An 18,089-nucleotide genomic window follows, 5' to 3' on the forward strand; every position below is an offset into this window, starting at 1 on the left:
GTTTTTTACCCAGCCATTTAGGCAGCCATACGCCGCTTTCGGAGGAACCATGCTGGGTATTTTCGTGTTTCTATAACCCACAGAACTCTGACATGGATTACAGGATCTTTTTCGTGTGCACTTGGTCTTGTGCTTGCGTGTACACACGGGGGTGTTCGGACACTGAGGAGAGTCTGCACACAAAGTTGACTCTGAGAAATAAATCTCTCGCCGAGCGTGGGGACAAACTCACGCTGACAGCGTCCAACTGGATACAAATCCAGCGCGCTACCGACTGAGCTACATCCCCGCCCTGACTGAGCTACATCCCCGCCCTGACTGAGCTACATCCCCGCCCTGACTGAGCTACATCCCCGCCCTGACTGAGCTACATCCCCGCCCCATTGGAGGTCTTAAAAGGGGGGTTCCACTGTATACTGTTACATTATTCATCTAAATTGGCTTTTCCTCAACACATTTTTCAAAAAAAGTGAATTGATCCGTCTTATCTTTATCTAAATTAATCATATCATAAGGTAATACACGTACCATCTGTGGTTACGGACTAATAAATAAAAGTTTCTAAAATATTTAAGAAGAACGATGCACATTTCACGTTCTTTATTTTGCTAAAAATGATGAGAAAAATCAGCGTCAAGAAACAACGACCAGGAACAACAACAAGTGAGCCTCTGGTCATTGCTTCATCTCGTTCTGATTCAACTGTGTTTATTTTAAAAGTCATTTGAAAAACATTTTCATCAAAATCGAACGCTTAACACCCATCATCTTATATTAAAAGCAATTCTACACTAAAAATAAAAAATTCTAAGATAAAAATGTCACCAAACATTCTGGTCTCTGATCACAGTTGCCAAAATTTGATTCTGTCTGCTTTTGCTAAAATTATTTCTTTTTAAATATAACAGAAGTCTCCGCATTAAAATTGACCTCAACTTAAATGCACATTTTTCCCACAAGGGTAAAACAGAGTGTGCTTCTTCTGACAATTTGTTCACATGTTATACTTGTATAACACTTTCCACTGAATATGCTGTGGAACTCTAGATTAAATTGTCCATGCTTTCCATATCACTTCTCCACGCAGCCAGATCTCACAAAAGACAGAATGTTAGCATGAAATATGACCATACATACAGAGGTACCTGCGATGAAAGGACACCCTCGGGGCAGGCCAAAAGAGTCCAAAGTATACAGATGGCCTGTCAAGACAGGTGTATTTTGGTAAAGATATGCACGGCCGAGAAAAAAAAATATCAATTTTTCTGAATACCCCAACAAACCTTATTTTTGTCCTGAGGGGAAGGTTTTAAACAGCAAGTGAAAAGATTGTTTGCGTGCAACACACAGGAGCACCAGGAGGCCTTGCATTTACAACTTTTTTTTTTAGCCTTAAAAACTTCAATAACTAAAAATTTCAAAACTGGATTTTGCAGGCTTAACGAGAAAAGTTACTCTTCTCCGACATCCAGGAGACACAGCTTGCACGATTTTCGGCCATTAAAAACCCACTGTGAAAAAACACCAACAAACTTCAATTAACAAAAGAAAGAAACAAGTCGCGTAAGGCGAAAATACAATATTTAGTCAAGTAGCTGTCGAACTCACAGAATGAAACTGAACGCAGCAAGACCGTATACTCGTAGCATCGTCACTCCACCGCCCGTGGCAAAGGCAGTGCCCGTGGAATTGACAAGAAGAGCGGGGTATTCGTTGCGCTAAGAAGGATAGCACGCTTTTCTGTACCTCTCTTCGTTTTAACTTTCTGAGCGTGTTTTTAATCCAAACATATCATATCTATATATTTTTGGAATCAGGAACCGACAAGGAATACGATGAAAGTGTTTTTAAATTGATTTCGAAAAAAAAAATTTGATAATAATTTTTATATATTTAATTTTCAGAGCTTGTTTTTAATCCAAATATAACATATTGATATGTTTTTGGAATCAGCAAATGATGGAGAATAAGATAAACGTAAATTTGGATCGTTTTATAAATTTTTAATTTTTTTTTACAATTTTCAGATTTTTAATGACCAAAGTCATTAATTAATTTTTAAGCCACCAAGCTGAAATGCAATACCGAACCCCGGGCTTCGTCGAAGAGTACTTGACCAAAATTTCAACCAATTTGGTTGAAAAATGAGGGCGTGACAGTGCCGCCTCAACTTTCACGAAAAGCCGGATATGACGTCATCAAAGACATTTATCCAAAAAATGAAAAAAAACGTTCGGGGATTTCATACCCAGGAACTCTCATGTCAAATTTCATAAAGATCGGTCCAGTAGTTTAGTCTGAATCGCTCTACACACACACACACACAGACACACACACAGACACACACACGCACACACGCACATACACCACGACCCTCGTTTCGATTCCCCCTCGATGTTAAAATATTTAGTCAAAACTTGACTAAATATAAAAAGTAGCCGACCGACCAACCTTTTTTGGCAGGCCTGACAATATCATCGGAAACAAAACATTTTTACTCTGGAGGCCTAAACAGGTGTCCTATCTTCGGAGGTACTAGGTGTTCTCTCTTTGCAGGGGCCTCATATGGTAGGTACCACTATATTTTACAATAAAGACAAAACTGGAGAGAAATAAACAACCTTTTTCAGAATCCACATCACAGAATGCCAGTTGGTGTTAAATTTCACAAAACACATGAAGCAATAAACATCATTTCATCAAGACAAATAAATAGCTGTTTTTTGTCATGCAGGCACAAGAATCCAATAACGAGATTTGTGCTTTACCATTTACAATGATAACTGTGTGTGTGTGTGTGTGTGTGTGTTTGTGTGTGCGTGTGTTTGTGTGCGTGTGTGTGCGTGTGTGCGTGTGTGTGCGTGTGTGCGTGTGTGTGCGTGTGTGCGCATGTATGTGTGTGCGTGTGTGTGTGCGAGAGAGAGAGCTTGCATGTATCCACTAAAATGTTATTGTGTTTGCGTGTGAGTGTGTATGTGTTTGTGCGTTTATGCGTACACGTGAGTGTTAGTGCGAGTATATCCACATGTATCTGTGTGTCTGTAATTTTACATGCCGGTGTGCACAAAAGCACGCATATAAAACACGTACCATTTAGCTTTCCCCATCTACAAACAAGGAGTAAAAGTCAACTTTAAAATGTCAAGATCAAAACAATAATGTCAATAAATGATCAATGTGTTGACCTACAGAGAATTATGTCATTATGTCAATCCAGACACACAGCCAAAAGATTCCATTAGTCATTTCATTCTTGAACAAATTACAATACAAAAAGCGGATTTGACAAAGCAGAACAAGAAATATACACCATAAAACGTTGCGTTGTAACTTTAAAAAAAAAGCAGGATCTGTTCATCTGTGCTAAAATACACCTGCGTTATCTTCAAAAAAAATGTTTTAATATTGTAAAAAGCAACGAAGTCACAAGGTTAGGTAAGAAGGGTAGCCAGTTGTTAACGATCAACCGATCCTAGCTTAAAGTCAACCAATCTAAAGCTGGATTTGAATCACACAAACATTTGCTTGAACAGAACTAAGCAAAAACCAGCCATTAGTCCTGAAAAAGTAAATGTAACATTTAAAAAAAATCAATAAAACGCTTCAAGATATAACATTTTATTCAAATTTGTCCCCCCCCCTCCATCTTTCCTCCCACACAATGAATACATTATCATCCTTTCAACCTTTTCCTCTTCGCATCCCAGGGGTGGAGGGGGGGGAGACATCCCTCATTCTATTTAACATTACAACATACTGAGATTCCTATACTAGAACTAAAAAAGCTTTGTTTGAGATTCAGAGACATTTGATCCGTTTAATATAAATAGCACAACCTTCTTACAAAGGTTTCAGACAGGATTTTTCCCGATTAAATGTGACATATATATGCTATATATACTACACACAAACTGACTAACATGGTCCCACTATACCGAAGAAAAATTGCTTTGAGCAGTGTTTTGCATCTGCAAAACATAGGGATTTATTATATCTTTTAGCAAGGGAATCAAATGGTATTCAAGCCTCTTGAAAGAAAAGTCAAAATGTTTTCTGGATCCAAAAATCAAACGCTTGATTTAACTAACCTTACGTGAATTCTAGCATCAAGAGATGTAACATTTCAGAAACACCGTTTGAGGTACCTGCAGCAGCCAACACATGCTTAACCCTTAGGCTGGTTGTTGCGACATATGTCGCGCTACTTTACGTATACTGTCACCTGGTTGTCGCGACATATGTCGCGCTACTTTACGTATACTGTCACCTGGTTGTCGCGACATATGTCGCGCTACTTTACGTATACTGTCACCTGGTTGTCACGACATATGTCGCGCTACTGGCTCAGTCTGTTTGGTCGGTTCCGATTACCTCCCATGGATGCGAAAACCTATATGACCGTTTTTCTTTATTTTTCTCTCTGTTAATTCACCAGTGGCTATGTAACATGTGTTACAGAATTGCACCAGTGTAAGGGTTAAATGCTGTGACAACTTGAAAAAAAATGTCTCAAAAAGAATAAATAACTTGACTGAAATATGAGAGCCATGCATGCAGTAAAGACTTGATGAATGCAGCCTCCGTGTTGTTTGTGCGAGTAACACAGTGGCGTTGGTATTACAGCAAAACATCGAGAGATTCAAAAATGTACATGATTAATCTATGCAGCACAACTTTTTGAAAATTTTTGTTCTTTGAGAAAATGAGATCCATTGGTAAACTGGTACAGTGGAACCCCCCTTTTAAGACCTCCAACACTGAGAAAATCTGGTCTGAAGAAAAGGAGAGTCTTAAATCTGGTCTTAAAAAAGGAGAGTCTTAAATCTGGTCTTAAAAAAGGAGTCTTAAATCTGGTCTTAAAAAAGGAGAGTCTTAAATCTGGTCTTAAAAAAGGAGAGTCTTAAATCTGGTCTTAAAAAAGGAGTCTTAAATCTTCTGGTCTTAAAAAAGGAGTCTTAAATCTGGTCTTAAAAAAGGAGAGTCTTAAATCTGGTCTTAAAAAAGGAGAGTATTAAATTTGGTCTTAAAAAAGGAGTCTTAACTCTGGTCTTAAAAAAGGAGAGTCTTAAATCTGGTCTTAAAAGGAGTCTAAAATCTGGTCTTAAAAAAGGAGTCTTAAATCTGGTCTTAAAAAATGAGTCTTAAATCTGGTCTTAAAAAGAAGGGTTCCACTGTACATGGTTCATGTGCTTGAAAGGAAACAACACACTGTTACTTTTCCCTCCATCCTCAACGCTTAAAACATGCTACAGTTGAGCACATAGCGTGTACAAGACTTTAGTCAAATTAAGTACAGTGGAACCCCCCTTTTAAGACCCCCCAATTTAAGACTCCCTCCCTTTCAAGACTTTGTTTTTTCAGACTTTCTGTTCAGAATTTCTGTAACATTTACCCCCCTTTTAAGACCCCCTCCTTTGTACGACTTCATTTTCTCTGACTTTTGGAGGTCTCTTCTTCTTTCTTCTTCTGCGTTCGTGGGCTGAAACTCCCATGTACACTCGTGTGTTTTGCACGAGTGGAATTTTACGTGTATGACCGTTTTTTTACCCCGCCATTTAGGCAGCCATACGCCGTTTTCGGAGGAAGCATGCTGGGTATTTTCGTGTTTCTATAACCCACCGAACTCTGACATGGATTACAGGATCTTTTCCGTGCGCACTTGGTCTTGTGCTTGCGTGTACACACGGGGGGGGGGGGGGGGGGGGGGGGGGGGTTCGGACACCGAGGAGAGTCTGCACACAAAGTTGACTCTGAGAAATAAATCTCTCGCCGAACGAGGGGACGAACTCACGCTGACAGCGGCCAACTGGATACAAATCCAGCGCGCTACCGACTGAGCTACATCCCCGCCCTGGGAGGTCTCAATATGGGGGTTCCACTGCATCATGAATCAATGGTCAGCAAACAATTAGGGCAGAATTGATCATCTGTTGAAAAAACGCACCATACCATTTGCGTCTTTTCTGTCTCTTGAGGTTACGTTCATTACGTTTGATCGGTTTCTGAAAATTCCAACGGTGCCATATTAGATGTATACCACTTTCACATAAAAAGGTATTGAACAATCTCATAAAGGAGTAATTTATAGAATCTCATGGTCACATGATGGAGTAATTATACATTCTCATGGTCACATAAAGGCATAATTATAGAGTCTACAAACAATTTTTCTTATGCTTCTGTGAAGCAGTTCAAGGATGACATGTATATCAACAAGGTTACAAACTAAGCAAGCATTAAATATCCGCAGTCAAAATAAGGCAGGATATATATATCATCAAGCACACCTACACAAACTGTCAAGAAATATATATTTTACAAAAAAATGCAAGACTCAGGACTCACATAACTATAAAAGCAAAGTCAAACAACACCAGTTTTTGCACAAGCATAGTCGCACACACACAGAAACACACACAAAGGAAGACGTGTTCACACACGCACATTCACACAGATATGCAAGTTTGCAAACTGAAAAATGCATAATGGTATTAAGATGTTATGGCAAATGAAGTAATGAAAAGATACAGTTTCCCAGCCCCTGAAACAAGTGTTGTCATGGTGTTGTAGCATCTATTACTAAGTAATGCACAAGGCCGCATGGAAAAAAAAACTGGAGAAAAATAATCAGCCTTCAAACGCATACAGTACCAAGGATTATATACACTTTGTGGTCAAATAATCGCGGCATTGCTAATTTATCTTCAGAATTAAATGAATACCAAAAGCGGCATTGCTAATTTATCTTCAAAATTAAATTAATACCAATAAAACACACAGTTTCAGAAAAAAATCTTCTCTGCAAAAGTATTGTTTAAAAGGGATTCCAAACTTAGTTATTTTATTTATTTATATGGGAGATTTATATAGCGCTTTACGTTCTCTAAGCGCTTTACATATTAATTTCTGCCGTGTGAGATGGAATTTTTGACACAATATATCACGCATTCACATCGGCCAGTAAATCTCAAGCCATTACGGCGAATATTTACTTTTCACGGCCTATTATTCCAAGTCACACGGGTATTTGGTGGACATTTATTTTATCTATGCCTATACATTTTTGCCAGAAAAGACCCTTTTGTCAATCGTGGGATCTTTAACGTGCACACCCCAATGTAGTGTACACGAAGGGACCTCGGTTTTTTGTCTCATCATAGCTTCCATCCATTTATTTACTTCTGTCTTTTTTGTTGTTGTTCATAGCGCAGAGTGGATTTTACATAAACTCCTTATCTGCATAAAAGGGTACTATTTTATTTTGTTCAATTTACATGTACTATTTTTCTTTTCTTACTACCAGAGCTAAGTCTTTGCGTTATGCAGAAGAACATTCCACCGTATTTTGTGCAGTCTTTTTAATTCTAAATCCAAATCCCAAAGCCGATGTTACTTTCAGATTTAAACAGTGTTGCATAAATTTGCATGCGGTGAGATTCTGAATTTTGTTGCTTGGAAGGCTCATCAAAATTATTCTTTTCTGAACCGAATAACAAATCCCGTCACAACCCTATAAGGAAAAGCAAATATATGAATTAAACAAACAAAGAAGACTTAAATGTAATCAAGTGTGACCTCAGGTAGCACAGACCATGAGACAGTACAGTAACGCAAAACAAAACAAGTAAAAAATTAAACAAAGTCAAATCTTCACAATCAAACAAAGGTTGGAACAACATCTGATAATGACTAAAGTTATTGTCACGGATTTGGTGGTTTTACGCTTACTCTTGAGCAAACTTGTTGCAACTTGCCGTATGATCTATTCTTTACATTATTACAATGAAGCACATGTACAATATAAATTAATATAACACAAATCGAAAGCACAGAAGTGAATAAAAAGTCCATCTCCTTCTAAAGAACAAAAAGAAAAAACAAAAACTAAAAATTTTCAACAAAAAATAAAGTGTTATTATTAAAGGAAGCTCAGCCTGAATTTATTGAATACGTTCACAGACTGAAGCTAGGTTGGCCGTTAAAGCATTGATTGAATCTAGTTTGGAATAAAACATTCTATTTCTTTGATCTTATCACAGACATAAACCCAGAAAGTAGAACTGATCTGCAATTCAAAGTTTTCACATTGTTAAATTGATAAAATTAAATAAAATGAACCTTTCATCATATAAATTTTCCCTATATCGAAGTGTTCAAATCATGGAAATAATAGAATTTTTTAAGACCTGATTTTCTCAGTTTAGGGTATTAAAAGGGGGGCTGGGGGGGGGGGGTTGTTTATTTGTTTGTTTGTTTGTTTGCTTAACGCCCAGCCGACCACAAAGGGCCATATCAGGGCGGTGCTGCTTTGACATATAACGTGCGCCACACACAAGACAGAAGTCGCAGCACAGGCTTCATGTCTCACCCAGTCACATTATTCTGACACCGGACCAACCCGTCCTAGCACTAACCCCATAATGCCAGACGCCAGGCGGAGCAGCCACTAGATTGCCAATTTTAAAGTCTTAGGTATGACCCGGCCGGGGTTCGAACCCACGACCTCCCGATCACGGGGCGGACGCATTACCACTAGGCCACCGTGCCGGGGGGGAGGGGGGGGGGACGTACAGGGAATTGCATATACAGAGGGAGTGATCAACCTAACACTTCTCAGGTGTTCAGGTATGGGAATTCCAAAATAGAAAAACTCTGAAAATAGGCCAAGGTCCAAGTTTGCAGTAAGTTGTTAAATTTCACGTTTACAAATTTCCTCAATTTTAAAAAAAAGACAAAAACTAAAAAAAAAGAAGGACGAAAAAGGAAACTAAAAGACAAGATGGATTAAAATATGCTTGGTGTAAACCAAACCTCAAGGCACATGATTATGCACTCTGCCATTATAAGGCACAGTAAGCCTCCCGTAAACCATCACAGATACTGTCAGGCTTTTACACACAGTACAAACACCATTTAATTTAAACACTCACCGCTTGAGAACATTCTAGGTGCCCTCCGTAAAGAGCGAGCAATTTTCAAAGAATTGGTTTTTGCGTGGTTTATCTTACCTCTGAGCCATCGTGAACCCGTGTAATCCAGTTTCCCTTTTTTAACAATTTAGCCGCCAGTTTGTCCTTTCAATGCAAATCTCTGTCAGCTTATCTGCAATAGCACGTTATTGTGTACCTTTGAATCTGAAATGCAACATTGAAACGGCTGCGAACTAGAGCAGTGGCGGTTAACGGTTCAGAGGAACTGGCGCCAGGCAGCGTCGTCTGCTACGAGAACCACGACTTTGCGTGACCCTGCTTCCGGGCTATCTTTTTTTAAACTTTCAAAACTTTGTATTGTTCTGATCTTGTCTTGATGAAAAAAGATTTCTTTTATGATTTAAGAATGTTTGTGTAACAAGCCGTCAATTTATTATTTAGATTTCAAAAGTTAGGTCAGAAGCGCAAAAAAGCACCGTCCGATTGTCTGACAAACAATCCGCAAAATTAATTCTTTGAAAATTGCTAGCTCTTTACGTAGGGCACCTAGGATGTTCCCGTTCGGTGAGCGTTCAAATGGAAGGGTGTTTGTACTGTGTGTAAAAGCCTGACAGTATCTGTGATGGTTTATGGGAGGCGTACTGTGTGTAAAAGCCTGACAGTATCTGTGATGGTTTACGGGAGGCGTACTGTGTGTAAAAGCCTGACAGTATCTGTGATGGTTTACGGGAGGCTTACTCACTGTGCCTTTTAAGTACATTGTAAAAGCAAAAAGAGCATAGATGCCCATCCTATTCTGTATCACCTCAAAAACACAACCCAAAAGGTCTAAAACTGTGGGGAAATTTAAAAAAAAAAAAAATTCAGACAATAATAAAATGACAGTGACATCATGATTCATACAAAACAAAAAATCCTCCCACCCTCCATTCTACCCCTGCATCAGCGATCATTCAAATTAAAAGATCCTACTTTCCCAACCACACCACTCCCCCCTCACCCACCCTATACCCTCACCCACTCCCCAAACCAAAAGCTTAAAATCACATTTGAAACACAGCCAGAAAGTTGGATTCCTTCATATAAGCTTAAGGCTTGAGTTTGGATCCCCTATGTAATATATTGTATTGTTACGATACTAAAACTGAATAAAGTTTTGTTTCACAACTACAAGCCACATTGAGAATCAACCCAACAGAGGACCTCCATTAGACCCAGGAACGTCCACGCCACATTTTGCAGAGATTTTCAACAGCCACAAGCCACAATGAGAATCAACCGAACAAAGGAACTCCGTTGGGCCCAGGAACGTCCACGCCACACTTCGCAGTAATATACAACGCCAACACCACCACGCCACACCCAGCAGATGTGGCAACGAACGCCTTGAGGTGGGAGCGCCACGTGGGTACGAACTTGGCCGGGGCAATGGTGGCCAAGAGCGCCACGCACAGCGTCAGCGTGTAGAGGATGGCAACGGAGGAGTTGATGAGAACGATGTCGCCGAACTTGGAGAAGGGCTGGATGACGGTCTGCGTGAGGGGGATGGCCGCCACGATGGTTGTCACGGCACTAGAGATGATGGACGCTCCGATGTGCTGCACCGACTTGGACGTACGCCAGCGGCGGATCTCCTTGTTTGTCTACAGTAGAAATGTGTTTTGGTGACAATTTTTGTTTGGAATAAAAATATATTTTGTTGACAAATTTTCGGCAATAGTTTGTCTGGAATAGAAATACATGTTGTTGACAATTTTCAGAAAATAGACTTTGTTTGCAAATAACTCATGTATGAGTTGTGAAAGAATGAGTACCCTTGTTTTTAGTGAGTTAAATAATACTCACATGCATCTCACTCAGTCCAGGAGTTACAGACACACCTCCTCACTAGTGACTGGTCTATAATGTCACAAGGAAAAAAAGTCCCTTCAAACATGTGGGCGGAAGCACATTTGGGCAGGCAACTGAGCTGCAAGGCCCTCTAGCTACACAGAGGTAGCACTAATACTCACGCCACTAGCAATGTGGACAGGCATGGTTTTGCCCAAGAGCAGGTAGCAGTGTACTGATAATCACACAACTAGCGATGTGGGCATTTGACTGAGCTACAAGGTCCTCTAGGTACACAGAGGTAGCACTGTAGTAATACTCACCCCACTAGCGATGTGGGCAGGCATGGTTTTGCCCATGAGCAGGTAGCCCTCCACAAGGTGGACACAGTAGTCCACTGACGACCCCACCAGGATGGACAGCGACACGGCCTCCACGCCCCCCATCTGCCACCCCACCATGAAGAATATCGCCACCACCAGGCCAATCAGAGCTGTGGGAAGAGATCATGTGACCAGTGTGGGTGTCAGTGCATTAAACTTATGGTGAACAAATATTGTGTGTAAAGTGGTACCTGCCATGACAGGACACCCTTGGGACCAACCACAAGTGTCCCTAAACTGCAGGTGGCCTGTCATTTTGGTAGAGATAATAGACAAAGGGACCTCTGAATGTGTCCTTTTAAGGGAGGTGTCCTCTCATCCGAGGGGCCATCCATCGCAGGTACCACTGTAGTAATGCTAAAACAAATTTTGTTGGTGTCCATCGGTCCCGAGGGCCATGGATCTGCGCCTGAGAGGATTATTCAGTTGGCGCCGGAACAGAGCCTGTTGTGACTGTGTAAGCTGATGCGTGAGTGAAAGTCCCTGCTAACGTTGTCATGTCGCACGGTAGATCATGTATCGGCTTATGCGTGTTACATACTTGGATTTGTGAGGAAATTGTTCTGTTTTGTTTAAATTCTTCCTGCACATAATAAAGAAAAACAGAGAGAGAGAGAGAGAGAGGGAGAAAGAGAAACAGAGAAGAAGAAGAGAGAGAGAGAGAGAGAGAGAGAGAGAGAGAGAGAGAGAGAGAGAGAGAGAGAGAGAGAGAGAAGGAGACAGAGAACGAGAGAGAGAGAAAGAGAGAGGCAGAGAGAGAGAGAGAGAGAGAGAGAGGGAGGGAGAGAGAGAGAGTATACATTTATCCAGATGCAACTGCTAAAAACAAAAATACACTCAAATGATCAGTTTCACAATTCTCCCTTCATTACTGCCACTCACTAATGTCAAGAGTCTTGAGAGACAAGCACCAGGTCTGGAGATAGAAATCTGAAGTCTATGACTTAGTAAGGCAGGATTTTATCATTTTCTGGAACGCTTGAACCAATTCTCTGCTGGGGGGATACATTAATTGCCATAAAGTCAGCTTACCGATGATGGTGATCATGATAACGAGGAGCATCATGAGATGGCCAGTGAAGACAGCCACAGCACACATGCACACCACAAGGGAGAGAACCACACTGTAGGCGGCGCTGTCGATCGCCACCATTTCCATTAGTACCTGCGCACACACAAAACAATAATTTCACCACAAAATTGATTTCAAGCCTGATATTAAATGGACAAAGTCGACTTTGCAAGGTCTACTTGGTTTAAACATAGACAATTTATCCTGGACCGCCAACTAGCTCTCTCTCCGCTCTTTCTCTCTATTACGAGGTAGCGGCCTCTCGCATTTAGGAACCTACGCTTAGAAGCCTTTCAGAAATCAGGGGGGCGTGATATCCGGTGTCGATTGTAAACATGGACGAAGTTGCCGAGGTAAGTTCTGAAAATGCTAAAATAAACTCAGCAAAAGTGCATATGGAACATGTTTTTCGATGAGTTTCGTTAAGTTTAGTTTGGAGTTTTGGAAAATCCAGTTCATTGTCACCTCCCATTGTCACAAATAACTGGAGCGTGCTTTCTTTTCACTGTCTTCGAATCGCTGGCCTTTCAAACCGGACGCGACGCGCCCCTGAAAGTCGAGCGTCGTAACCTCGAAGGGTCACATGACGAGTTGGCGGTCCAGGCTATTTGGTCTATGGTTTAAACAACATTTTGTTCAAAATACAAGACATGAAACAATTAACAGTATGCAACGAGGACACCAACTTAAGCAAAAATGCTTAAATAACGAGACCAGAACAATACAATATTAAATCTTTAAGATGATGGACTTGACAAAGTCTACTTCACAAAGCTCGCTGCACAAAGCTTTATGGTACTAAATGTTTGGTAAATAGACTTTGCCAAATCTTCACAGCTTTTACAATAGATCAAGGGAGCTAAGATAACAAAAGTGAGTAGCTGGTGCTGTTCTTACCTCCCTTTTCACACATTTTGACCAAGTAATGAAAATTTAAGGGGGGACAGGGTAGGCAAGCACTTTTTTTTTTAATTTTGGAAACAGCTTGCTGCTTGTTTGATTTTTGCAAGCAGAATAACCTAATTAAGGGAAACCATTTTAAATTTTGAGTGAAAAGCAATTTTTGGGGGTTTTATTCACCAAAATGTGAGAAAAACGTTATAAAATGTGCTCTTTTTAAAATGTTGCAGTTTGTGAACCAGTGCATGTTTTGATCCAATTTTTCTTCTTTGCAGCAATATGTGTGTGTTTAATAATTCTGTGTATCGAAAAGCATTTCTAAGCAATATATTATTTTAATTTAGCATTTTCAGTTACCGGTTCAGTTTTGATAAGAAAAATACATGAAATCCTAACTGTCAGACTCATAAAAACCCAACCAATGCACTGAACTCTTATTCCATACACAGAACTGATGCTGTACAACTCATAAACAACATATACAAAAACTGAACAAATCCATCAAGCCTTTCAAAAGTTGCAACATTTTAATTGTAGCGTTTTGTCTGAAAATTACATTCAGAGAAAACAGCATTTTAAAGATTTGAACCAGTACATAAAAAAACCAGTAGCACAGTGCACCCTGAATTCATATGTTTTTATCAGAATGACCACTTTACTATGTAGGGAAAAGGATTTGACAATCAAATTATCAGGATTTTTTTTATATACATCATATGAAAACAGCCATCTTTGTTTGTACCGATATGAAAACATGAATCAGAACCAAACTGTCAGACTCATAAAAACCCAACCAATGCACTTAACTCTTATTCCATACACAAAACTGACGCTTTACAAATCATAAACAACATAAACAAAAATGAAACAAATCCATCAAGCCATTCAAAAGTTGCAACATTTTAATTACAGATGTTTGTCTGAAAATTACATTCAGAGAAAACAGCATTTGAAAGATTCCAACCAGTACCTCAAACTAGTAGCACAGTGCAGCCTGAATTGATATGTTTTTATAAGAATAACCACTTTACTATGATGGGGAAACGATTTGACGATCAAATTATCCAGACTTTTTTTAAAAAATCATTTGAAAACTCATCTATGTTAGTGCAGATATGAATCAAAACGAAACTGTCGGACTCATAAAAACACAAGGAATCCACTGTATTCTTATTCCATGCACAGAAATGGTGCTTCACAAATCATAAACAACATATACAAAATTGGAACAAATCCATCTTGCCATTCAAAAGTTACAACATTTTAATTACCACATTTTGTCTCAAATTACATGTAGAGAAAACAGCATGTAAAAGAGTCTCACTAGTACCCCGGTAAACTAGGACCACAGTAGAGCTTGAATTAATGGGGTGGGTTTTTTTTTAACCAGAATAACACTTTAACTATGAAGGGGAAATGATTTGATAATCAAATTATCAGATTTTTTTTATTTAAAAAAAAAATTATATGAAAACATTAAAAAAGTCAATTATCTGTGTTTGTGCTGATATGAAAATATTGATCAGAACCAAACTGTCAGACTCATAAAAACCCAACGGATGCACTGATTTCTTATTCCATTGCATAGAAATGATGCTTCAACATCAACAACATTACATAATTATATATACACAAATGGAACAAAACTATCAAGCCATTCAAAAGTTGCAACATTTTAATTACAGTATTTCTGTGCTCAATCCTAACACTGCAGCAAATTTCTGTAAAGCTGAATGTCCCTTTCCATGTACCAACTTGGTCATACGCGGATTATTTAAAATGCAACTTTACCTCCCGAAGCGTTGCAAACACCGGGAGAAGAGTAAACAACTGCAGACTTGAATGGACACTCATATGCACTCCAGATGCAGGGCCTGTGCAAATCCTTGGGCTGATGCATCACCTTCTTTCATAATCAGACTGCTATCAGACAAGCATTCAGTACAGGATATAAACCTTTCAGCAATAGATTGAGCTGATCAATGTTGACAAAAGCCCAACACATGTCAGCGGAGTGACGTTGCACAGTACCAGTATCCATATCTGCTTGTGATGGGTCAGAAGATGGCAAAGTATCTGTATCTTCTTATGGTTGGTCAGAAGATGGCAAAGCTGATGTTTCTGCTGTGGAAGAGGGTAGTTCCGGTTTAGCAAACTTTTCCATCAGGTCAATCTTTCTCCTCGCTGCCACCACAGGAGGACTGGCTCTCCCCTTGCTCCAACCTAATAAATACACAAACACTGATTTAATATTTGATACAACTGTCCATGGTTTTTGTTTGTAATAAGCTGCAAATTTTAAGACTCAATATAAACGTCAACAAGTGCTTGTACTTTATTTTGCAAATGACCATGTTACATGGGGTGTACCTCAACTTTTTGGCTAGGCTGGTAAATCAGAAATCCCAATCAGCCCCCAACCACTGAACCAGGCGGGTTTTCTTACAACCACCTCAGCGGCTCGTACCCACATATGTCGGTTGACGAACACACACACACACACACACACACACACACACAAAAGACATTCATTAATTGGCCCCTATCACAAAATGTACATGTCAAGTTTACTATGGGATTTGAGTAACCACACAATCACATACACACAGGAACTAATACTGAAACTAGCTGAATTATTTTCTTTCTTTCTTTCTTTCTTTTCATATTTTTCTTTTAAAATTAATTTATTTCATCACACTTGCTATGTATTTGCTTCTTTCTTGTCTGTTGTCTGTTTTGTGTGTGTGTGTGTGTGTGTGTGTGTTCTGTGTGTGTGTGTATACATTTTCAGATTTCCTAAACCTAGCACTGTTTGCAGGTGATCTTTATGCTTTTGATTCATGAGTTGCATCCCCAGTCCTTTAGTTTAACTCTTTTTTTTTCTTTGGTGAAGTAAATTGGATCTATTTTTTTTATTCCTTAGTTAATGGAAAAGATTTGACAACAATATTGCTGTCAATGATAGGTTGGTCAGCCATGCTGGTGTAAACCAATCCTTTAGAATTAGAGAACGCTCTCTAGTAGGGTACTTATTTTCCTACGGTCAATGACCAGAAACAGAAACTGTGTCAGTCGTACATCGCTCAGATGCTGCTTCTCAGTTTGACCCCAGACAAAGAATACTGATGACATGTTACACCATAGTAAGCTCTCAAGGACTGGCCAGCGAAGAACAATAAAATAGGGGTTGTGAAGACGATATCACAGAGATGATCGAGGGAGGGAGGGGGGGGGGGGGGGGGGGGGTGTGCGGCGGCGGCATGGTCAGTAAATTGGATCAAGAAACCCGCAAAATACTTCAGACACAAACTGTTTATCATTTACCTGCAAACCCTAACACATTCTTACAACAACAACAACATAACGATGTGCAATAAATCACGTTGTCAAACAAACAAGATCGAAAAGAGAAAGAAGCAAAACCCACCTCGTCGAGTCAAGAATCTTAGAATGTCGTCTGCTCAAATACGATCATGTTGGTTCATTTCGGAGTGTTGTTACTTCCTTCTACTGTTCGCTGCTGCTGGTTCATCTTTCTCTGATATTTCTTGCCACTATGCCGAACATTTCCAATGTTAGGGTTGTTCTCCGCAGCTCAAAACTTTGAAAAATGCTGCTGAATCGGTGAAAACGTCATGGATTTGTTGACACCGGGGGACTGATAAGTTGTCTACTGCGCTTGCGCCAAATGCCTTTGACCTACATATATTTGCATATATTAATTCCGGGGTTTCGGTTGGAACGGATTCTCTCTCTTTGTGCCTATGTCAACGGAAATTCCCCAACGGTGATGACGTCATCTTGAAGAACGGAAATTTCCACACAGTTTGAACAGCGAAGGGTCATGTCATGTGCGCACATAATTTACCAGCACGGAGTATCCAAAGTTGACCATTTTTTCGATTTTTTTGATAAAACACAGACAAAAACAACAAAACATCGGTTTGAAAATGGTTTTATTTACATGAATACATGTCTAAAATGACAAAAGCAGATTATTGAATGCATTCCAGGATGTTCAAAGGTGTGAAAAATGCAACAACCCCAAAAAGGTGTATGAGACCAAAAATAACTCATTTTGCCTACCCGGTCTGCCCTTAAATATGAAAACCTCATGGTGGTCTGTATTCAGAGGTGGTCGCCTGGGCAGGTTCAAATGTACCTGCATCTCCCTGGTTAGTTTATTTCAGTAGTTTTATAACTTTAAGCTCTGCTCAAAAGGATATTTCAGCTTTTCCATAACTTAAGTTTTCAATAAATACTTCCAACCAATGAATATCACCACTTTAAGAACTTGAAACTTCTTTCACCTTTTCCCAGAACTCTGACGTCTGGTAGATGGAGTGGAGTGGCGAGTCTTTCTGCAGAACATCTTTCTTGATGTGGATGATAAACTTTTCCCAGGCTTTGTATTTCTCGTACGCCTCAAAGTAGCTCTCCCCTTTTGACACCGTCTGAAACGATTAAAATAATTGCACACAAATTAAACAAATGCAAGATATATAATCTATATACACCGTATCATCGCAGTGCAAAAAATGTCAGGGTGACAGAAAAATGAATAAGTCTCACATCGCTACAGCAAGCAAAACTGGTACTGTGGATTCACTTCCTTTGTAAAGCCACACATAGGTTATAGGGAGCAAAGGCAAATGCACACACATACACACACACGCACACACAAAAACACACACTTACACACACACAATGTAACACACACACAATGTGTACCGGTACTCACACACACACAATCAAAAACACACACACACAAACACACATACTGACACAAACACACACACACACACAACCGCACATACACACACGAACAAAAAACAAAAACACACTCACACACACACATAACGCACACACACACACATAATGCACACACAGACACACACATAATGTACACACACACACAATCTCTCTCTCTCTCTCCTCTCTCTCTCTCTCTCTCTCTCTCTCTCTCTCTCTCTC

At 39.7% G+C, this 18,089-nt stretch overlaps 1 protein-coding gene across 1 annotated transcript in view; it reads right to left on the reverse strand.

Annotated features, from left to right (window-relative positions):
• Positions 1 to 495: 495 nt before the first annotated feature.
• LOC138978764 (protein dispatched homolog 3-like) overlaps positions 496 to 18,089 on the reverse strand; it is a 60,940-nt gene continuing 43,346 nt past the window's right edge. The window contains exons 14-17 of the mRNA XM_070351552.1: positions 17,426 to 17,569; positions 12,176 to 12,308; positions 11,084 to 11,253; positions 496 to 10,573 (exon numbers count right to left, since the gene is read on the reverse strand). Coding sequence (XP_070207653.1) covers positions 10,205 to 10,573; positions 11,084 to 11,253; positions 12,176 to 12,308; positions 17,426 to 17,569 — 816 coding nt within the window. The 3' untranslated portion in view covers positions 496 to 10,204. The remainder of the gene's footprint in view (positions 10,574 to 11,083; positions 11,254 to 12,175; positions 12,309 to 17,425; positions 17,570 to 18,089) is intronic.

This window comes from Littorina saxatilis, linkage group LG10 (assembly GCF_037325665.1).
Source record: "Littorina saxatilis isolate snail1 linkage group LG10, US_GU_Lsax_2.0, whole genome shotgun sequence".
NCBI classification, from domain to species: Eukaryota; Metazoa; Mollusca; class Gastropoda; order Littorinimorpha; family Littorinidae; genus Littorina; species Littorina saxatilis.